Raw genomic sequence first — 24,069 nt, forward strand, 5'->3', positions numbered from 1 at the left:
TATAGTCAACAAAACCCTTTTATCTATTTTAGTTTTACAAATCATATCAAGAAAAATAAACAGAATAAATAACACTATCACTGTGAAAGTACAGAAAAGTATGCTTCTTCTTCATTCTTTTTGAGTATGTGCTACACTTCAAAAATTCTTCGAGAGCTCTGACATCTAAACTAGCTTTTCCTGCTTTTCAACAGAACATCATGGATGAGGCCGCTCCTCGAAAGCTTATTTGCGGCCTCTTCATACTGAAACCATCTGTACCACCCTTTCTCTATGGTCAAAATTCATGAAGAGAATTGGACATCTTCTCTCAAGCCATCTTATTTTGAATTTGCCGATGGATATGCACTAGAAATTCGACGTATGAAAGTCCACTTTGTGTCTTGTCTTCTACCATGTGTGAGAAAAATAACATGCCTGACAAAGAGAAATTCAAACGTTAAGAACATGCTAGTGGCAAGACCAAGAATGAACATCACATGAAGAAAATAATTTTTCTCATTCCAAATCAATCTGACATGAGCATGCTTCTTGCATGTAGAAATCCTTTGGGAAATGTTTGTATAATCATCCTTTTTGCCTCATTGGTATTTGGCTTAAAACAAGAGTAAAAGACAACCTGCTACGATACAATAGTTCTAACCTCACATAAACCTAGGAATAACTAGTGATATTGTTTTAAAACTTGCAAATCTGGAATGGCTAAAGGTGAGTTAATAAACAAAGTGAGGATGATTAGTCATTGCAAGATCTCATATGAAGTATTTACACCAGGCAGCTATAAATGCAGGGTAAATATTTAATTGATTAAAAGATTAAACTATTTAGATCAGTTTGATGATTAGTTATTCCGTCCCTTCTCCTTTAATTCACTTCATGAATTTACAATTTTGTGGGGTGGGTGGGGGGTGGGTGTTAAAAGACTGAGGGTAGAAGTGAGAAAAGATGGTGTGGATACAAACCTGATGGATCCCCCTTTTTGCATAATTTTAAGCTGCGAAGATCAGAATGAGAACATATCAGAAATTAGAAATATTAAGTGTTATAGTTAAGACTTCACATTTACATCCCTTTTGATTTATAAGTAATGAAATGTAATAGAGGAACCATCTCCTAAAAGGTAGAAATAAAGAGAGGAGCAAATACACATAAAAAGAAGAATCATACCGGAGATAGTTACACCTTTGGCGTCTAATATCATTAATGATATCGTTGAGCTTCTTAGAAAGTGGATTGTCATACTGCTGCAGAACAAACTGAGGAGAAAAAGGGAAAATTCAGAATTTAAGCAGAGAGGAGCTAAATTACAATAGGTAATTGCTTTGCTTCACCAAGGGAAAAAAAACATTTGATTGCTCTGTCCATCAAGAACTTAACAAACCCAAGAGACTAATAAGTTGGAGAACAAAATATAAACAAACAGCATACAGGAGACCCCACCCCCACCCCCCAAAAAAACAAACCCAAGTTTACTTTTAAGACGGACACATCTGACCACCGCGGATTCATACAGTTTAACCGAAGCAATCAAGAATAATATATACAAATTAAATGCACTTGTTTCAGCAGAAGGATCAAATCTCTATATGGGGAATCCTAGGAAAACAGGTGCTGAGAATGTTTTCCCCACTTTTACCTCCTCGTACATATAGAATAATATTACCAATCAACAGGGAAAGACATGCCAATTTACCTGAGCAGGAATTTCTTCAACAGATGAAATGCCTAGCAGCTGACGGATAGCACTAGGATCTGCAGAGTTCCCAACATATATCAAACAGTCCTCGCCATTCTCGAGAAGATAGATCCCGTTGTCACTGATCTGTTCACTGGAAAGTGGAATAGAAGGAGGAATAAGAGAATCGTCATTCTCCTGCAAGTTCAGATACAGAATGAGATGTAAGAAATGTAATCCTAAAATAATGTTCAAAATGAATCGAGAAAATGAATAAAACTACCAAGTTGACTTAAAAAGGCAAAAGAAAAAAGGGAAGTAAATCCATAAATACATGTCCATACCTCTGTATCGAGTTCGTGAATGGCTATCAATCTAGGGTAGACCAGAGGGATTGCCAATGGAGTAGAGAGTGGGGAAACATAATTAATCCAGAAGGACCTACTATCAATCTGTCCATCAGTTCTAAGTCCAGTGCTTTTAAGCAAAGCTGAAAAATTAAGAAAACTTATATTAACATAGCTATTACATTATGTTTTTCAAACAAGTTACAGGAAATAGTTTTGTAGCGACAAAGAGATTAGAGGCAGGCAGGTAGACATTCAATATACTCTATACATACGAAGCATTCGGAAGCTAAATGCATATAACGTTTAGATGAAAAGAGTGGGTGATCAATGATTCATTTAGCTTTTCTCGGCACTATTTTCCTTCATATGATTAACATTAGCTCAACTAATATAATACACTGAATAAACAATCGTAAAGAATAACAACCAAAGGGAACCAAGGTGGAACATAGAGGAGAGGGGTATACGCATTTTGACCAATATGTCAACTTAAATATAAAAAGGAAAAGAAAAGAAAATTATGGAAGAGAGTTAATTGTACACTATACTGCATGTATAAACCAACTCTGTTAAATCTTTGGAAAATGAAAGGCTTGGGTAAAAGGAATGCAAGATATACCCAGTGTGTAAAGAGGAAGAAGTTTAAGTGCCTCTGGAAGGATAAGTTGTCCCGAGGATGACACTGTGGCGCAGTATTTACGATAAGAGTGCAGAATGTTGATGCAAAGGGTTGTCACTTGCTCTCTGATCTTTGAGAGAGGAGCAGTTGGCACTTCACTGGCCGCTGCATGCAGAAAAATGACATAAGTACGATTACTCTTTTAAAATAATAAACAAGGTGAAAATAAGGAACAATATGATGAAATAGCAACAGGGCATGAGATAACATTAAACATCAGAAGCAAGTAGTGTAGGCCACTTGACGACTCATGCTAGTTATTATGCGGACCACAAAGCTGCAATTATAAGCTGTAAAGAGCTATCTTCTAATAAAGAAGACCGGAGCAGTTCATAGGCACTTCTATTCCATTTATTTGGAAGCTTTGATTTTCTAGCTTCAATTTTTTCATTTATCAAAAATAAACAATTAAATACACCGTGGACTCTTGAAAAGGACGAAAATAATTATTTGCTTCGGGCCAGGGGATTTCCTTGGGGGGGGGGGGGGGATTTAACATATTAAAAAAACAAAAGTATTAGCCTCTGGCAGAGAGGGAGAGGAGTAAGATGTTAAGCTCTTGTGCGGTAATTTGTTCAGTTAACTTCTAGGAGATTTGGGAGATACAATATAGATTCTTCTTTGACGAAAAATCACATGAAAAAGGGAATAAAAATGGAAGCTAAGTACAGTAGCACAAATTTGCTGCTGACTTAGATTCCACATACCAATTCATTAAATGCTAAGAGTGGTGACAAGTTCACCGAGGCATTACTAGTCAGAAGAAATGTGAAACAAAAAAAAAGGAGTTAATTAATTATGCATTTCTACGGCAAAATATACGATATATTAATTTTCTCCTACACATCCGAACGAATTGATCCCTGAGGGAAAACAAGGAAAATATCATTTAGCCATTCTGCCAAAAGATATAAAAGAGGTGACATCCTACAAACACCAGTTCCCTCTACTTATTCCAGCAGTGGCAAAATTTCTTAAATTCTTTTTTGATAAGACACTTATTTTTCTTTGTCCCTCAATTTGTTCATTCGTGGTTTCGCTTTCGCATAGCATCCAAAATCACATATCTAGACACAAAAGTTACAACCCCGTCTAGCAAATATTCGTTCCAAATCTGCAGAAATTATGGGGATTATAGAAAAGGGGGAGTACCATTACAGAAATAATCAGATTCAATATGGTGCCCATGGACACGTCTGCCTGGTCGGTTGGAGGACGTATCCCCGCACAATTTTAGATATATTTCGGCTATGCACATTTGAGAAAGGACCAAAACCGGTGCAGCTATTTCGGAATTAAATAAATGCATACATTGTAAGAAAAAATGAAGTGTCAAAGATCTTGGTACAAAGGGGGGAAACCAAAGATCCTTACTGAGGCAGAAAGCACATTATAGACATAAAATTTTCCCAACTTCAAAATTTGGGGATTGACTGAGAAGAAAAAAAGAAGATGCCCCCCAACCATTGGGAAGGCGGATGAGGAGGCTGAACTGTGAAATAAATATTGTACTTAAGAATGTGGCAGTGAATTAAGACATAGTATACTCTACCTTGCTTTAAGATGCAAGCAAATTGTGTGTCCAAGTCAGCTGATCGAAACATGTTATTCAACAAAGTTGTGCAAGGCAGAGCCAAAGTTGACACTCGGATTCTTCTTTGGCCATCGATAGTAGTGTAAAGAACGGCAGACTAGAAACACAGAAACAAGCTCTAGTAAATGGCCATCAAATTGCACCACGAAAGAAAAAGGAATAAATGAGGGAGCAGGGGTAAGGAAAAATAGACATACAGAAACAATGCAAACAGCATAGACCAAAAACTCATTGCTGAAGATGCAAACAAATTTGTACCTGAAAAGAACATTCTGAACCATCCTGCAATTTGTCATCATGTTTCAATGTCACCATAATTGTTTTGTCACAGTCAATCTGCACAATGGAAAGCTCCTTTAGAAATGAATACACTCAATTCAGGAGTCAGTCACACTAGCACATTCAACAGGAAATCAACAGTGTAGATATGCACACAAAAAAGGGGAATTGACAGGCAAGCTTAATTATTCAGAGCAAATAAGCAGCAGAAGTGACCGTAGAAGTTTGTATTTATCAACTAAAACCTAATAAAGATAATCTGAAAAAGATGGTGTTACAGCTTCGTCGGTTGTGTCATCTCCACCCCCAGACTCGACAAAAGAACAGGACAAAACTCTGTATGGTGGAGAAGTAAACATCGTTCGAAATCCACTGAGAAAATCCGGCAGGGAATCGATAGAGAATCAGACAAAATAAAAATATTGACGCTGCACCTTTGCCTCATAGTAAACTATCAACTATAGCCAAACATAATATGGGGATGCTTGGTATTCCCCAAGAAATCTGCTACAGATGCTTTGAACTTAATACAGAAGCGCACAGTTAATCTATTAAATTTTAAGTTGTTGTGCTTGTGCTTTTTGCTTGGGAAGTGCATAATCTTCTTTTAAGGGGGGAGGGAGTAGAGAGATAGAGAGACAAACCGCAGGTAGATCAACATCTGTTGGAATTCTTTTACAGTAATTTCCAGAGTACTCCTGAACTTGAATTCCCTGCAAATGAAACACGGTCGACGTGAATTTTACACTTAAGTTCCATAAATGCGGTATGTTGCTGCTAGTTCTATGAAAGAAGCACAGGAAGACACAAAAACTGGGAAGCATACCTGACTACATCTTACACGCATTACTGCCTCAAACCCTTGGGGCCTAGTGATATTCCATCGAAGATCATTGTATAGCTTGGCAGAATCAGCAAGAGCAGAAAAAGGGAAATAGTAGTACACCTGACACAAGTGAAATAGCCTTAAAGCTCAAACCTAGATATAAAAGATATCAAAAGGAACATGAAGTGAAGTGGCTATCATATATCATAAGTTGCATAATAAGAATGTTCATAAATTCCATTAACAGTAAGTGCATCATAACCAAGGGCCTCGGGGAGAAGACGAGCTAAAATAGTAACAGCTTCACAGTTACCTGCCCACCGGTAGTTTTAGGGATGACCGAGATAGAGGCAATATCTACATATGATTGAGTTGTGAGAAACACGTCAACACAGACCTGAAGAAGTTGAGATGTAATTAATTGATGTGAACGGTCATAATATGAAAAGACTTCTTAACATTCTAGTTGTGCTTAATGAATCATTCTTCCACAGGCTTTTTATGTAACTCACCTGATACTCGGCAAACTCAATAGCCATTGTCTTCAAAGTTTTATCAGCCGGCTGAAGCAACTTGTGAGCCTCCTGCAATAGGAAAATATTCAACTCTTCTGAATAAGCAACACCATGGTTTCTTTTTTGGGGGGATAAGCTAGAAAAGTTTTGTTCATTGCCACATTGGTGCTGGATATGTACATTACAAAAACTCGGATCCACGTTACTCCTGGAGACATGTGATGAAATTTATCGCTTGTCCAAGTCATATAAATGTACCATTTTTTTTTTTGATTTGCACCGGGTGTCCGAGTCTCTAAGAGCCCCGACTAATCCCGGCGGTGCACAGGCCCTCGGCAAGGAGTTTCCCGCAAGTGCACCACGGTTAATTCAGGTTTTACCCAGTTTGATGGCCCTCAGAAATTGTTTGCACCCAGTGGGTTTCGAACTTGAGACCTTGAAAGGGAGCAAACCCCAGGGCTCAAGTCAATTGCCACCATGCCAACCCCTGAGGGTTAAAATTGACCTGAAGAAGGAGTTAGAGCCCACAGAAGAGCAAGCGCAGGTGGTGGTATGCTATCCCAGCATGCATATGGCGGACTGAATGGACTAAAAGAAATAGAAGATGTTTTGAAGACTCTGCTAACTCTATCATGAATAAAATTTAATTGTATCATTTTGTTCTGCTCATGATGTAGATTGGACATGTAGACGAGGTTGATCAGTGTTACAAATTTTAGAAGCCCAACAGGATTAGAAAGGACATATTTTGGTTGTTTTGCTTCTGAAAATATTGTACAGTTGTAACAACACACCCTTTGTGCTAGTTTATCCATTAAATTACTTTACCTTCTCACAATAAAAAGGCATCAAGTGCTGGAAAGCACTTCTCAAGTGTCTGGGCTGAATTTATGAATACGTAGTTCGTATTTGGATAGAAGTGCTGAAACCAAAAATAGATAGTTGATGTGATTGGTAAAAAGGTGCTCACTTTTTCTGTTAAAAAAAATTGAAATACCTTTTTTTATCAAAGTAATAAATTATATTAATATCTATTGGAAACAACCTCTCTACCTTCACTAGGTAGCGGTAAGGCCTGCGTACACACTACCCTCCCTAGGCCCAACCTGTGGGAATATACTGGGTTTATTGTTGTTGTAATAAATTATACTCCTATTAATGCTTGGGCAAAAAAGCAGGCCCGTATAGGAGAACTAAATCAAAAAGTAGAAAACCTAAAAAAAATAGATGATTTTCTATGAACGACAACCAATCTTCTACACAAAAGGGAACCTTATGGGTGCACCAAAAAGAAAGAAGGGATAAAATACTACTCCCCAACTGAATTAAGTTTAATTTATACACCCTCAAAAGCTCTCCTATTTCTTTCCCTCTAAAAGACCCACACAAGTGCTAGTGACACAAGCTTTCACGCCCTGTGTCTTCTCCTTCTACCATAACTCTGACTGAACATTTCCTCTTTCACAGTGTCTGGCATCACCTCAAGTAGACATTTTTCATGTCAATATAGTGAAATGCCTATTTAATTTTCCTATTGTCCCTTTTATAAAAGTTGACAATTAAAACACAACAGCTCTCACACTTATGCATGTTAAGACTGGAAGTTTCTATGTATTCAACACTGGATATGGACAATTTTATGGCAGAGCCAACATGACAAATATGTACAATGTTTTGGGACATTCAACTATGATATAAAGGCAAAAACTAGGGGATAGTGGATACACAACAATCTAAAAGAGAGACACCAGTGGTGGAGTAGCAAGAAGCCTTTAGCAATCAAGAAAAGGCAGAACAAGAAAACAAGTGAAAAAAGCTCCTGCTAAAGGACAGATATATGCTGAACTAAAAACTGGTTCAACAAATTTACCTTTTCTGCAGCTGATACATTGGTTCTTCCTTCAGCTTCTCTAGCAGAAAGGGCTCCAATACCAGTAGATGGCAGGACTATAAAAATAGCAAGTACATCCAACACTTAGAAATGTATAACAATTTGTGTGGTCAAAGGTGCCCACTCATGCAACAGATCATTTCCATGAAATATAACATCATAGGACTAATGAACTATTTGATGCACCAGGTGAAGGAGAAAAAAGGAATTATAAGGCAATTGCCTAAAGCATGCTTCTATTTTACAAAGTATTCAGTCCAAATTTGATGAGAGTTTCAAAATCATGAATTTACTGAAAATACAATCCAAACATAGCTATCCTAGTAGTACTTCAATACTAAAAGCACCAGACAGTGCCACAGAAAGCAATCCTTCTATGGATCATCCTATTTAAGCAGATTGCATTGGACACCGAAGTTAAGCATAAATTAATAAAAGCAAAACAGTCAATCAGCAATGCACTGCAAACAAAAGAGGGGGAAATCAGAGCTAAAACATTTTTAACACAAGCACGCGGAGAAAAAAAAATATAGTTTTGATTTTAGAGACAAAAGGTTGTACATGATACTTATAGTTCACTGCGCTTAACACCTACCTGATTGAAACACAAGAAGTTTGCCTCCAGTGCTTTTCATTGCCAAGAAAGCAGCCTGAAGTAACAAAACGCATAGTAAGAATCAATTGACCATCAGATTGATGGTTATACTTGCAATCATTCATCGGCATGCAGCAACACAATAATAAAATTTTTCCAATCTCTTTCTCAGAATGGAAAAGTCTCACGTAACCGTGGTGAGCTAACTAGTCACATTTTAGAAGGAATGCAGAAAATACTTTTTCCATCTATGGATCAATGAGGCAATATAAAACAAGTGGATTTGTGATCAAATACAACTAGGGTAACTAACTTCATGTAAAGCATTGGTACCTTGACTGCAGCCCCAAAAGCTGAATCAGCAGTCCTGTTATTCTGGAACATTGTTGGGATGCTTTCTAGGAGAAGCTCTAGGTGCTGACGGCACTGAAAACACAACCAAGCAACCACATTCACATGATGCACTGAAATTCTTAGTCGTTTCGCTTTAAATAAGAGGAAAATGAACAGAAAGTTGGTCATCATCATGCAGAACTAACCTCTGAGAGCTGCACAATAACATCGGTTTGAAGGGGGGTGTAAACATCTTGGACATCAGGGACTATAAGCATCAATGGCTGCAAAGGTAGATCCAGAATCAACTTATCAGAAAACAGGCACTTCACCAACATAAACCATTTTCCACAACCCAAATTCCATTTTAGACAAAAGAACAACGAACAAATCATATTGGAGAGCAATGGCACAAGTGAAATAGAATCCAAATATACCAGGAAGAATAAAGAGAGAACTGCATAATCAAGCGCAATAGAGCAATTAGGCAGTAAAGGAGACGAGCAGCTAATTAAGGCAGAGAAGTCTAGATGGGCAATAAAGTAACTCTTTTGTGAAGGCTAATATTTTTTCCTACCACCCTATGAATTAATCGCAGACAAGACAAGAAAAATGAATAAGGACAAGTTTACTTTGTTTTAGTAAGTGCTGCTAACTCCCTCTCCTCAGATGCCTTGGTTAAAGGTTTGTTTATTTTTATTCACTTATAGAAATTCTGTTAGATGATATGAAAACACACAGTTTTTTATAGAAATTCTTTCAGAAATGCATTACGTTAATCATCTGGGCAACACCTTCCTGAAATCCAACAAGAACCATTTTACTAGTTTTGCACTCTTCCCCTTAAAAGTAATTGTCAATTCATCATTACCACACAAAGAGAAAAAGGCAAGGATAACTGATTAAGATTCAACACTGATTTCAAAGCTCCTTTTAATTTCAGATGTTAAAGCTTAATTTAGCATAATCAAACTCATTTGAATGCGTCAAACCTGCTGTAATGCACGCTTGAGATTGTAAAAGTGGATAGTTGAGTCAAATGTAGCAACTCCAACCAATGTTCGAGGACCTTCCTGCAATAAAAGTTGTCAATGTCAAAGACAGCTCATAAACTTTCCAAGAATTAAAATCGAATCCAAAAGTGCAGCTTAGCTGGATAATATCACAAATAGTATTTATTCCTTGATCCATGCAGTGAACGTGAAATTCTAACCACTTGCTGACCCCATCTTTCCCAAGTCCCAGTAGATTAAAGGTAGCTGTCTTTACCACATCACCGCTGGTTCATTCAGCTAGTAAAAATGACACCAGATGCCGAGAAAAGAGCCCCCCAATCGAACACATTTAAGGGTTCAACTATATCCTTTCGGCCCGTCATAATTTCTTCATCTTACAGGCAATATTTTGCCTACCCCCCCCCCCCCCAAAAAAACAACAACAACAACAGCCACTCAACCATAACGCTCTCTTGGATAAACCAAGGTTACCGGGCAGCATTTGCGCAACACCGCAGTATTCAGATGGAGACAAACTGGGTTCTCCATAAATCATACACATCAATAACATTTTTCGTCATCTCAAACAGACAAATTAAACGGGTACTTGCTTCAGCTAGCTTCACTACATCAGAAGTTCTAATTAACCTCACTGATTTAGTACAAAACAGTGACAGATTTATGATGATTCCATTTGAGAAGACAAAACAAATACTTTTCTATTTCTGTAATCTAAAAGTACAAAAACTGCATGCTGCATCCCCAAAAACGACTTACAGGGAGATCAGTAATAACTTGGCTGATCGCACTGCAAGCAGCTGCAGTTGCACCGGTCTGAATGGCATTCATGGAAACGTCTATTAGGAAGAAATATACAGCCGGCATGGGATCTCGCACCTGAAATACAAGACAAAATTCCAAGTTATTACTGCAAAATTCATGAAGTTAAAATTTGAATTAAGGAACTGTCAATAAATGTCTCTGTCAAAGTATTGGTTTAATTTTCCAAATGCAAGATCCTACTCGTCCACACTACTAACACCCTCAACCTATTGACTCTGCTGTCAACAGATCACACAGTATTCTCGGAGCAATAATTTGACAAGTCTTCCAGAGTTCAACATTTCACATCTCCCATTCATTGCTTACTCCCCTTCTCCTCCTCCCCACATTCCTCTCTAGCTTTCTCTCTGTATGTAGTATTTTTATACTGCTTAAGGATTTCAATGCTGAAAAAGATTTTGTAACGAATAATATACAGCACAACTGTTTTCTCCTCAAGTCTAAGCTAGACACCAAAAGAATGCTCATCAGCAGAATATTTTCTTCTCCTTTTTCCCTTTTTTTTTTAATAAGTTAAATCAGCAACATAATAGCAGACAGATAACAACAACCTGGTGCTAAAGAGGTAACACAAGAGCCGACATTTGGAATAGATAGAAAAGGGTGCTGTGAACTGCAAGATTCCAGAATTACAATCCACTATGCCTCAATCTCAAATTAGTGTTTTCTTTATTATTTATTACTCCCTCAATAAGCTAAATGTGTCATCTAAATTGACACAGGGGTAAATTTTTTATAACAACCTCATTTTCAAATTAGTTGATATTGCAATATGAATCCTATGTATTCATTCCACTCTATTCTGGTCCATTCTCTAGCTTCCCCGAACATTAAAACAAGTTTAAATAGTAAATTTGAAAGCTCAAAGATGCTTAAACTGAAAGTTCAGCGCCAGGAATGCCAACTTAGTATGACATTACTTCTATAAAGTCATGTAATCACACCCCAAACAAATGTTCTAAAAGGTACCAACCATATATTCCTTGGTAGCGACAAACTCAACAGTTCCTCGGCATAGTTCGGGCCTTTCATCAGCATCTCTACGCCTGCCATCTGGACCCAAGTTGCAGTGATAGTCACGTGGAGTTTCATCGGTATGCCCTGCAAAATGAAGCCAACAAACATAACTACATTACAGCACAATTTCATTCAAAATGCAGCATTAGGAAATTGAAAATGGTTCTACATTTCAAGTTGTGCATTCGATTTATTCACTGAAGCTGATGGCATAGGAGTTTAATCCATTTTCCTTTTAGGGTCAGTTGTTTTGGAAATATGCAATCTGTGAATAGCATGGACACTGGCCAATTGGTCTTCAACAAGGAGATTGAACGTTTTCTACTATATCACAATCATGCACATCCACTAGGAAGGGTGATTCAGGAAATACAAGCTATACCATAGAAAATGGCAGAGGTCTTGCTGTCAAAGCAGGACCAGATCACTAAAAATAGGATGGCCAATGTTGAAGCCAGCTTGTGCACACATTGTCTACGTGAATCCCCAACATGAAAGAGAGAGAGAGAGAGAGTCAAAGATTATTTCATTTTACTGTCCCACATCATAACATTAGTCCACTTATGAAGTTGTTCTATGGCCGGCTTAATGTATGGACTTAGTCAACCTATAGGATCGTCTTAATATATATCAATGTTACTTTCGAACAGCAGTTATATCTCAAGTTGGTCCAGAAAAGACTATGTTAAAAGATAACTTTTTCTTCATTGTTTCTTATCAAATGCAAGGTGTATGTTGGATTTCAATCTTGAGTCCCTAAATAATATCTAGAGCCGGGCTCTAAACTCCAAACATCACATTACAGTAAGTTAGTGGGAATAAATAAATTTCATTCTTACCACACAAGTTACAGATGAAACGTCTTCCTTGATCAATAAACTTCACGAAAGGATTTATATAGCCTTTGCAACGAGAGCACCGAACAGGACCACTTTCCCCAAAATCAACCACCTATCAAGGAAGCAACAAGAAGGTAAAAGAACTAACAAATGAATTCATTCTGCCTTCAGTAAGCTACAGAAATCAATTTACATTATTAAAGTGCTCCTACATGCTCAGAAAATGGAGTAAGCAGAGATGATAACAGATATATAGCAGGCATAAACCTAGAACTTCTGATGATTAATAGAAACAATTTCCACTCTGGGGATCACAATTCATCCCTTTTGGCCACCAATAAGAAAAAGGAAAACCACACCCGGACGCCAAGAGTCACTACAGTCAACTGTGCATCTTAGCATACATCATCAGCCACGTAGGTCCAAACCATCTCAGAATTTCCCACCACACAACAATATGCTTTCCAGCAATGTAAGAGGAGGTGATTCACATCTTCTTCTGAGTACTCTTCCTCTTCCTCCAATTCTCGGCGGTCAAGGTTACCCCTTGGCAAGTTAGCCAAGTGAAAACACACCTTCCTCAACACCCTTGGGATCCATATTGAGATATGTCGAAAAAGCTGACTACTCCCTAATCAGAAGCTTTTCATAATAGTATTTAACAGAAAGTACGATGTTGTCCCCAGCCCCCCATCACCATACATCATGTCTATCTAGTACAGTTCTTTGTTTGTGAAGCAATTCAACCAAACTTCGAAATTCTGCAAACTCACAAGTTGCTCCTAAACCTCAAACCGCATTGCATAAAGCATTATGAGAGAACTAGGAAAGAAACTGCTGCTAGACGTTTAAAGCTCAAATAAGATAGTGATTTTTACAAACGAGAGAATACATTTTAGTTTAGTTACCGATCTTTGTATTTTTTTTTCTCTTTGATAACCGAGAAATTCCCGAGGGGCATGGTGCATGGTTCGAATCAGTGGATAATGGGCCTGCCCCTCTACCCTTCTCCACTAAATACTAGGCAAAAGCTTGTGGCAATGTTCAAGCATGTGACCTTTGCCTAACCCACACATCACATGTTGTACTCTTATCGCTAGAACAAAGCCCTGAGGCCAATTTTGTACTCATTTCTCTTTATGTAAAAGAAACGACAAAGTTTTAAACAGCAGTGGTTTCACTTTGTTTTTCCCCTTTTATTAAGGTATTCATTTTAATTTTTATTTATTGGATGGAGGATAACTAAAAGAATATCCCTTCATCACATAAAGTATGTTCATATACAGAACATCCTCAATATATTTGTCAACCTAGGTACACAAGCGAAAGCCAGAGAGATGCAACTAATTATCCAAAAACCAGTATCATCCCTAAGTTTTCACTACCATCTCCTAAAAGCACAGATAAGAATAACAAACATTTATTAGCTCATTCCATTTCCTGAACTACTACCTCCCCAGCACTTGATCACTGTTAGATCTCTAGATATCTCGGTTTATCTAGTGCCAGTAAAGTTTCAAGACTAGCTCATCTTTGTTTTACCTTTCTATTTTCCGCTATCCTCTCCTTCTATGGTATGACCATTTTCCCGGCGCTCTTCATACCACTTAGATAGCAAGACTTGTAACACTTTTACTAACTAGAGTGCGAAACGCTCGTCCAGCATAAAAAGCTGCCTTCGTCACTAATACCATCTACTTCAAGTGACTTCCTACCACGCCAAAGGTTCATACAATAGGGTTGGCAACAGAGGTTACAGCTAATGCTGACATTGACAATTTTTTATGGGTAACAGCACCCAACTTTCTTCACTCAAGTAAATGTACAGTTAGCAAGAAATACTCTTGTATAAGCCTTACTGATGCAAACCATAAAATATATATGAAATATCTCGGCAGAACTAATATCTCGCACTAGACAAAGTTTATTAACTGCAGCTTTATGTGTACTTCAAATGTTGTAAATGAAGTAGACATATAGCTAGCCTTCTTAAATTCCCTTAGGGACCGTTGGATTAGTGGGATTAGGATATTAATCGCGTTATAAAATTTCAGATTAAATTTATCTGGTGTTTGGTTATGAGTATTAGCTAATACCTGAGGGAGCACAAAGTACGGCTATTAAAATTAGAACATATAGATGGCAAAGAGTGCATTACCGGGAGGGGCTCTTCAGATGGATGAGGAAGAGCCAAGGGCTGGACCAATAAAGCCCATGGCATTGCCGAGGTTGTCAAAAAGTCAACAGTGCATGGAATCTGTTACACAAACAGCAAGGACCAAAATTAATTAAAAATGTATGGTTAATAAGCTTTTCTTTCCATAGAAAGATGAAAGAGCATACATGCAGAAACCATAAAGGAAAGAATTATGTTTAGACAAAAGAACAATGCAAAGAAGTTTAGTACCTGATTAAGAGTACACCTCATGAACCGTGGGCTGCAATTTCCAGTGTCCCTAACAATATAGTCACTTGTGGCAGGCTTCAAGTGGGGCATAAAAGTAAATCAGGAAAAAGCAGTAAAACCAAAAAAAAAAAAATTAGATTAATTTGAACCCTTAGGAGGCAAGCATAACCAGTTGAAGAAAAGATAGTTCATACGTAAATGCAACAGTCCAATACAACCAAGCAAGATATTATAGCCAAATGTTTTCTTTCTTTAAAGGAAATGATAGTTTACCGGAGGGGGATTGGCTTGGTTGCCTTGTCGGGTTTCATGCAGAACTATAGAGGCATTTGGAATTGGGCGCGGGATTTGATTGGGATCAACTTTTGATGGACTGGTATGACCAATAGAAGGTGTTATCGAAGCCACTGCCTGATTTGGAAGAGGAGGCGCCATTCCGTACATACTTGGTGGTTGCATCGAACCAGGAATAGCAGAAGGTGGAGGCCCCTGTCAATAAGTAAACTCAGAATATGTACTTCACATGAATGTGGAAATACAATAAAAGCAAACTGAAACCAATCTACTTGATCCAAAATATCCCCAGAATTTTAGAATTTCAATAGAAAACAAAGGAAAAAACACTTCTTATAAAAAAAAAACTAAAGAAAACACTATATTGGAAAAGTGCCATGTGCTTTAGGGTGTTTTTGAATTAAATGTAAATTTTTTGTGAGGTTGCTATACCTCTTCTTCTATTTACGAAGGGATAGCTAGGTTGTTGTAGCTTCAGTTGTGAAAGACAGTTATCCTTTTCAGATGGTCCAGACAAACTTAAGCAAACTTGTATACTTAAGATTTTATTTTTATTTTTCATAAATACTTATATACTTAATATTAAAATAATGATTATGTAAAATAGTGGCACATTAGATAACAAATTCATAGAAGGATTTCATTATTTACGCTTTGAATTATTTTAGATAAATAAGCAAATGATACTCAAAAGAAATTTTTAATAATTTTCAAGAACGTCTGTATCCCAAGCAAAGTTATAAAAGCTTATAAATAAAAACAAATTCTATTTATGGAGTAAAAATAAATAAACAATAATAAAAAATATTATTTAATAACTTTGAATAATGAAAGAATTCCAAACAACATGTTAAAAGTTAAAAGATAAAGTATCTCACATAGGTAATTTTATTAATAGCAATTACTCAAAGTTTTATATGGGAAAAAAAAGATAAAAAGAAAATTTATAATGCACAAACAACAACAACAACAACAACAAAAAACCCAGTGTAATCCTACAAGTGGGATTTGGAGATGGTAGTGTGTACGCGGACCTCATCCCTACCTTGAGAAGATAGAGAGGTTATTTACGATTAACCCTCGGCTCAAGGAAAGATGAAAAAAGAAGCAATGGCAACATAATGCACATAATACTAAAATGAGAATTATTTAAAATAGTGGTACATTTTATTACAAATTCATAAAAAGACTTCTCTAATTATCTTTGAATGAACTAGAAATCACAAGTTCCTGGATATTATTGATTCTTTCTATCCTACAGTCATGAAGCATCTCTTTAACGCTAGATTTTGATGATTACTAAAGATCATTAAACGCATATAATTTGATTATTGACACATCTCGTGTGACTTGTTGATCCAAAAACTTCGGTCCAGATAAAGAGATATATATCCTATGACTTCCTTCTTTTGTAGTCTATCATAGGCAAGAACTAAACATATCTCACAGCTTCAAAGATCACATAAAATAAATTATACTCCGGTAATGAGTTTAGTGGAAATTCTTAACACCATGCATCTGAAGAAAACTCTATTATTTTTGTCCCTTCAATAGCATATTCACATGACTCTATCATACCTTTATTTATGGAAAAATACATAAATTTCACCTTTCAAAACAAGTACAGTAAGATACGCATATAAAATCACCTGATGGGGTGGCATTTGCCACGACTGTGTTCCATAAAGGGCACCCATGGGTGGAGGCATGCCTTGACCAGGTGCTGCAAATGGAGAGGAACCCGAAGGAGGTGGCACATTCTGCAATGATCCCGAAAATGGTGTTGGCGGTTGTGTTGTAACTGGTGCTGTGCTGATAGATGATGGACCGCCAAAGGGTGAGCGCATGCTCGGAGGCTGAGAAGGAGTGCCAGATGAAACCATAGCTGGTGGAGAAGCTCCAAATGGTGGCCTCATTGTATTGCTTGGAGGAGGAAAACGTCCTCCACCCTGCATCATTCCCGGCCCACCTGCAGGTGGCCCATTACTAACCGAACTAGAAATGCTTGATGGTGGCGGCACAGCTAAACCTGTTGTCAATGGCGAAGAAGCAAAAGGACCCGGAGGCCCTGGACGAGGACCCAATGCAGACGGCGGGGCTGTACCACCAATAGAAGGAGGCATTGCACCAGGAGGAGGTGGCCGAGATGCAAAGGGAGGAGCAGATTGAGCCACATGAGGAGGGCCAGTTGGTCTAGAAGCTACATTAGGAGGCAATCCAGTGTGTGGAGGACCGCCACTAGGACCTCTCGGAAACACACCAGGTGGTGGAGGTCCTGGACGACTAATGGCTGGTCCACCAGCAAAAGGTGGCTGCTGCTGCCCAAATGGTGTATTATTAGGCCTAGGAGCACTAGGTGGCTGCTGCCCAAATGGGTTATTAGGCCTCGGAGCACTAGGTGACTGGTTAGGTCTATTTAGTTGTAGATTTTGCATACCATCAGCAAGTGCATTAGGGTTATAGTTGGGTGGTGGTCTATTCCCTGTTCTAGGTCCCCCTGGAGCCGCCATTGATTATTCCCAAATTTCCCACCTACACAAATTGCAATTCAACTAAGTCCCACAATCACCTGATCTCATACACAGAAATGAGACAGATAATAAACATATAAATAGAGCATTAAAGAACTGGTGAAACATACAAAAATTACAAGGCTATAAATAATTAAAATAGGGATAATAGCACTTTTGGTCCCTCAATTATTGGTAAATCTAATTTTGATCCTTGTGATATATGACTAATCACATTTAACCATCAACTAATTAAAATGTGTGTTTATGTCTTTTTATATATAGGAAATATGTTACTTTTAAACTTTTTCATAACTTTATTACTCTCAAATATGAAGTAACAGTACAAATTTAACAGAACATATTGGTAATAAATGATATAATAGTTAATAATTCATTAGAATTATGTAAATTTACAGACGGGATCAGAAGTACACATTTTAATTAATTGAAGGTCAAAAGTGCTTAGCAAGAGCAAGATATCACAAGAATCAAAATCAGAATTTGTTGATATTTGAGGGACTATAAAGCGCGAATTCCCCAAAAGAAAATTATAAAAAAGAAAAAGCCTCACCAGCTGAGATGTTAATGGAATTGAAGGACGTCGACGCCGGCAGCAAGGAAACGGCGTCGTCTGTTATGAACTGAGAATGAATTCGCCGAAACCTTTACCGTTACGAGTGAACCCGGTTTTCAATGATTCGACTGATTTCGATCTGAAGCAAAAACAAACCAAGTAGATTAATAAAAATTAGATCTTTAAAAGAAAATCTAAGTCCGAAATCAAACAAATCCAATAATTGAATACATTCGCATAAACATAGCATAAACATAGCATTTTCACATCGGAAAGAAATGTTAAACCTGAAGATCTAGGGGAAGAAGATAGCATGTGACAAGCTAGAGAAAAGGACGGGGAGTGGGTGGGTTTATAGATCAGAATTTGGTGAAGATTTCACAGAGATCGGACAATTATTCAATGGGGAAGAAGGTCATTTAGATGTAGGTGTAAATATTTTAGTTTGCCTGTGAAAATAGAGATTTTCTTAATCTCCACCTTGTTTTATTATTTATTTATTTTCATTTTATTACATATTACATAGAATGTATTAGAGAAACAACACAATTTGATTGGTTGAAACACCTGGAAATGACGTCAAATCCAGACACACCGAGATTATGTAGGACTGTGATACCCCGTTTAATTTTGATAATAATTAACTTATAATTATAGAAATGCACTCCAGTTTAATTATATAGTATTAGTACCGTGCGATGCGCGAATAATTAAAAAGAACGATTTATACTATAAAATTTAATATATTAGTGTTAATACCATCTTTACAACCAAACATTAAAAACATATTAAGACTCCGGTAAAACTTTCATTTCATCTCCTAATAAATGTTTCATAAGAAATAATGATACTATACAATTTGCTTGATATGAATGTTCCACGAAAAATAATAATGTTATACAATTTGCTTGATGTGAAGCATGTGCCTAAGGGAACATTATTGTAGCAAATGCTCATGGACATAATTTTTCAGAAGTTGTGCTCTATATTGAGGTTTATCACTACAAAAAGGCATAGGTAAAAATTCAAGAATTTTTGGTCCTTGGGCGACATTTTTTTACGAAAAGGAGAGACAACATATATTGTATTACTGATGAGATAACGAAGAAGGCATGCCAGAATGATCTTTAGAAGGAAACTTAGTTAGCACTAAAAGTATTGCACACTTTCATATATTTTGATTAAGTGTAGAATAAAATATATTCAAATACATCGATGGCTTGGCTTCTAGGAAGCCAATAGATCTCATCACGCCAACATCAGAATCTAGATGAGCTTCATGCACTTGGACTACATATAACATAGTCATATGTCACCGTTGCATGTCACTATGCATCTAACTTATACTATGCTCTCTGTAATAAATTATCTAACTTTGCATTAAAGTAAAAAGTTGCATACTACCTCAATATATAATTCTCTAGTTTTTGGTTCTTTGGCCACTGTTGTTGTCCACCTAGCAGCAGTGATTGCTAGTATAATCCATTAGTATTCTTCATTTCTCACTAATCTGCAAGCTCTAACACGTCAGTATCACTCAAATATGATAAAACTTGTGGCAGATTAATCACAACAACGGGACAATAAAATACACAAATGTAGTAACCAATAATGACAGAGAGTAAATCATATATAAAGAAAACAGAGAAATATTTAATTGGCTTCGAGATTTTAGGAGTGAGGCGCTGGAAAAAAAAATTAAAATGTCACCTTTGATGAACTGCCACATAACATAGTTATACCAAATTAAAAATATTAACTAAAGAAAATGATACATAAGACCAAAAGATCATAAGACAATAACAATACTCAATAATTAAATGATAAATCATTTAATAACAACTCTTCCAATAGTTGCATGAATTCGATCTCCCTAAAACAAGAAACTTGGAAAGAAAGTTAAGTTAGTAAGGCGCATAACTTGAAGAAAATACATCACAACTCGAAAAAATAACAACAGCTAAAAGAGTATGCACCTTTCATCTTGAATAATTAATTCAATTGAATTAGGATTTTCTGGTTTCTCGCGGTCTGGAACGTGCCATAATCTAACAACACGAACCTTCAAATTCTAACTCCTTTTGGACATTGATATTTCGCTGATATAGTTATATTTTGGAGCCATATTTTGCAATAGTTTGTGCGTAAACTAAACCCTAAGCAATGTAGAGAAGACAAACCTAAATAAAAATTGCTTAAATGAAGATTTTTAAGGAAAGACTATCATAGTAAATCAATTTTTAAGGCATCTTAAATCTTAATTTTTAAAAAAGATTTGTGTAAATCAATGTGTAAGAATGAGTGCGCTCAATAAATGATACACATCTTCATATTTTAGCTTTGGGCTTTTTGAATTCAACCTTTGTTTATTTTTTTGTTAACCACCAAGCTTCAATTTTTCTTGTCTTTTTCATTTCTCCTCTTGTTAATAATATTATTTCCTTTAATATAATATAAATGTAAGATACAAAATATTTATTTAATTAATTCTTTCTTAAAAAAGAATACCTACAATAATTGAATTATACACAAAATTTAATTAAAGATATCTATAATAATGTATATTGTTCACAAATAAGGTCAAATACAAAGCTTGTACTAAATAAAAATTATTATTTCAACTTAAAATTAATGTGTAAGATACAAAACGAAATTAACAAAATTTTAATTAGTTCTTTCTTGAAAAAGGATACCTACCATAACTGAATTATACACAAAATTTAATTAAAAATACGTATAGTAATGTATATGATACCTATAGTAATGTATATTGTTCACAAATAAGGTTAGATACAAAGTTTGTACTAAATAAAAATTTATTATTTTAACTTAAAATAAATGTGTAAGATACAAAACGAAATTAACGAAATTTTAATTAATTCTTTCTCAAAAAAAAAGATACTTACCATAACTGAATTATACACAATTAATTAAATATACATATAGTAATGTATATGATACCTATAGTAATGTATATTGTTCACAAATAAGGTCAAATACAAAGCTTGTACTAAATAAAGAATTATTATTTTAACTTAAAATTAATGTGTAAGATACAATGATTCTTTCTCAAAAAAGGATTCATACCATTACTGAATTATACACAAAATCTATATTATACACAAATTTAATTAAAGATACCTATAGTTATAGTATATTGGCTTGCTTAATGAAAATTGCATCCTTTTTTTTTTGGTGTACGTCTTTGGTCATTAAAAAGAGAACATTTTTATTTTTAGTTTAAGTCTTAAAATAGGCTTTGATTAATTAAAGAATGAAATTCAACTTACATAAAATCTAGGACTACTACTTCCATTAAATATGTTTTCATTTATAATTCAAATTTTTTATGTTGTCTTAAAATTGTCAAATGGCTTCATTTTAGCTTGCCACTTGCTTAATCACATGCTTCACTACTCTCCTTTAAATATAATATAGATTTCTTTTTTTATAATATAATTATTTTCTCATGTTTAAGTTTTCTTTCTAAGAGTTTAGTTTTAGCTATTTTATTGGTCGTTTAGGACCGAAGCATAGTTTGCGTGGGGTAAAATTGGTTAGCCACAGTTGGACGAATGACTGAGTGGTACGTGGAACTAAAGACATGCAGGATGTGAGATAGCTGCCACCGGATGCATGTAACACTTCGTAAATTCAAACTAGGTGTGTGGACATGTTAAATGAGTATTAATAAGATATTTTAGACATGTGAAATCCTAACGGGATTAGTATGGGTAGAAATAGTTGTTTTGGAATCAAAGCGGAAAGTGAGGTACATAAGATCTAATAAAATCGACTAAGTTTGTGGAAGGTTTGTCTTCCCTCAGGGTTTTGTGAAAATAGGTAAGAAATTTGGGAAAACACAAAAGACGAAAGTTGTAGCCTTTTGAAATAGCTTTCCAACAATATATTGCAAAGCCTTAATAGATCTCTGTGCAAACGTTATGTATGCTTTACTGGACAATGAGCAGTATGCGCGAGCAGATGGTCTCGTACGCGGCCGCGCACTTGTAGCAGTGCTACTGCCCTGCTGCGCATCCAGGTGTGCGGTTGAGCTTTCGGGCGTACGGGAACGCACCGGGGGGCATTTTTAAACCCATACTTCGTCCTCCACACTCCAAAACACAAGAATTTGCTCTATAAATGAAGCTCTCAATAACCTAACTTCCTCCAAGGTCCCTCCTCATCCAAGGTAAGTTATAATGATGAATCTAAGTTGATTTCAAATACCTTATTAATATGGGTAAACCCTCCAAATCATTAGATATTCGATTAGGACATCAGTGACGAAACCATATAACTCGAATTCAAGAGGATTGAACGTCAAAAATGTAATATCTTCACCCTCTACTTGATTATAGTATTGGATTAATGATAATAGACACTAGTTCATGAGATATGAGTTGATGAGTTTAATAGAAAAGCATAAACGGTTATAGGTTTGGGTTGTTAATTATTGATTACTGGTTAAGGAAGTTGTTTATCTTATGGGTGATGAAGAATGGTATTGATTATAACAATTTGAGATTTTAGAATTTATCTTGGAGCAAGAGAATGAGTTGTTGGGTATAGAAATATCATTAATGAGGGTTATGGGGCCTTATGCCCATAAACTGTTTGATGAAATGTCTAAGTGACAAAAACATGAGTATTATTGCTAATATATAATCCCTTTAACTTGTATTGATATAGATTAAAGTTGAAAGGGTTGGCGAATATTGTACTACGCTCAAGAGCAGGAAATCAAGGTATGTGAGGCTAAGTACGCTATACGTTTGGGAATGTTAATGATTCTCCCTACACTATATTTTTTTTACGACATTACAAATTGCCTCGAAAATATAGTTAAACCTAGTTCCCAGAATAGTTGCACAACTTCTATTCTCTAACTTCATAATTCGTTCATGACTTTCCTTCTGAACGTTGTGAGCTCAGTGCATAATCAATATAGACTTGTGTTTAATTCCCATGAGTCTCAGTCTAGATTACCATCATGTCATAAATAGTTGATGCATAAGTTCTCATAATCAGTTCATGAATATATGTCTCAATCTAATTATATTCAACATTCAAGTACCAAGTAACTCGGCATGGTTCAATATTTCAATATCATGTACTACACTACGATTTTCAGTTCCTCTTTTAAATACCTGAATTTTGAACACTTGTATTTGGGCCCGAGGTCACAGCTATGCTTTGCGTATGTTTAGGATTGATGACGTAGTTAATGTTTTATGCATCTTTGGGCCTGAGACCACGGTTTATGTTTTATGCATTTTGGGCATGAGGCCGCAGTTATGTATACGTATACTTGGGCCGGAGGCCAGTTTGTGCACATATATATTGGGCCTGAGACCGCAATTTATTTATTCAGATAAACATGTTGATCATCATTCAAAAGAGGGAGTATTCATATCATTACTTCCTTTGTTTAGTTCAGTTATCAGTTATCATTTCCGATTCAGTTTCAACTATTATCATTTTAGTTATCAGTTATCATTTCAGATTCAGTTTCAACTATTATCATTTTAGTTATCAATTATCAATTATCAGCTTAGTATCAGTTTCGGCATTTATAGTTATTTCTTTCAGTTGCTTTACATACCGGTGCAATTCAAATGTACTAACCTTCCTTTTACCCGGGGCCTGCATTTCACAATGCAGATAATGATTTATAGGTTGACGATTCAAAGCACTACAATTCTCGTACCAGCTTTTTGGAAATCTCCAATTCTTCCAGGGCATTATCATTACCTTACAGTCTTCAGTATTTTCAGGTAGTCAGTATTTTCAGTACTTTATTAGAGACTTCATACACTAGAGTAACAGTTAGACAGAGTCGCAGGCTTT

At 36.1% G+C, this 24,069-nt stretch overlaps 1 protein-coding gene across 2 annotated transcripts; it reads right to left on the minus strand.

Annotated features, from left to right (window-relative positions):
* Positions 1–18,683, minus strand: LOC104218291 (protein transport protein SEC24 C-like). 2 transcript variants are annotated; one of them, XM_009768746.2, is made up of 26 exons: positions 18,507–18,683; positions 18,217–18,358; positions 16,782–17,664; positions 15,112–15,327; positions 14,839–14,913; positions 14,590–14,688; positions 12,432–12,543; positions 11,549–11,676; positions 10,510–10,629; positions 9,730–9,810; positions 8,944–9,021; positions 8,738–8,830; positions 8,405–8,459; positions 7,789–7,865; positions 5,916–5,987; positions 5,717–5,800; positions 5,404–5,523; positions 5,222–5,290; positions 4,557–4,634; positions 4,257–4,395; positions 2,645–2,809; positions 2,020–2,165; positions 1,694–1,873; positions 1,168–1,256; positions 963–994; positions 1–417 (listed from the first exon to the last, which is right to left on the minus strand). In XM_009768746.2, exons 3-26 carry the CDS (start codon positions 17,640–17,642, stop codon positions 311–313), a joined length of 3,276 nt encoding a protein of 1,091 aa, XP_009767048.2. In that variant the 5' UTR covers positions 17,643–17,664; positions 18,217–18,358; positions 18,507–18,683; the 3' UTR covers positions 1–310. The 2 variants fall into 2 exon arrangements, with proteins under 2 accessions (XP_009767048.2, XP_009767049.2); XM_009768747.2 differs by having other exon boundaries at positions 16,782–17,701.
* Positions 18,684–24,069: the final 5,386 nt, after the last annotated feature.

This window comes from Nicotiana sylvestris, chromosome 5, assembly GCF_000393655.2.
Source record: "Nicotiana sylvestris chromosome 5, ASM39365v2, whole genome shotgun sequence".
Taxonomy (NCBI): Eukaryota; Viridiplantae; Streptophyta; class Magnoliopsida; order Solanales; family Solanaceae; genus Nicotiana; species Nicotiana sylvestris.

Coding starts and splice junctions, on each gene's coding strand:
- LOC104218291 (XM_009768746.2), bottom strand. CDS start 17,642: ATGGCGGCTCCAGGGGGACCTAGAACAGGGAATAGACCACCACCCAAC. Junction 12,544..14,589: donor CATCTGAAGAGCCCCTCCCG/GTAATGCACTCT, acceptor CTTCCTTGATAG/GTGGTTGATTTTGGGGAAAG. Junction 418..962: donor CAAAAAGGGGGATCCATCAG/GTTTGTATCCAC, acceptor TCTCTTTGTCAG/GCATGTTATTTTTCTCACAC.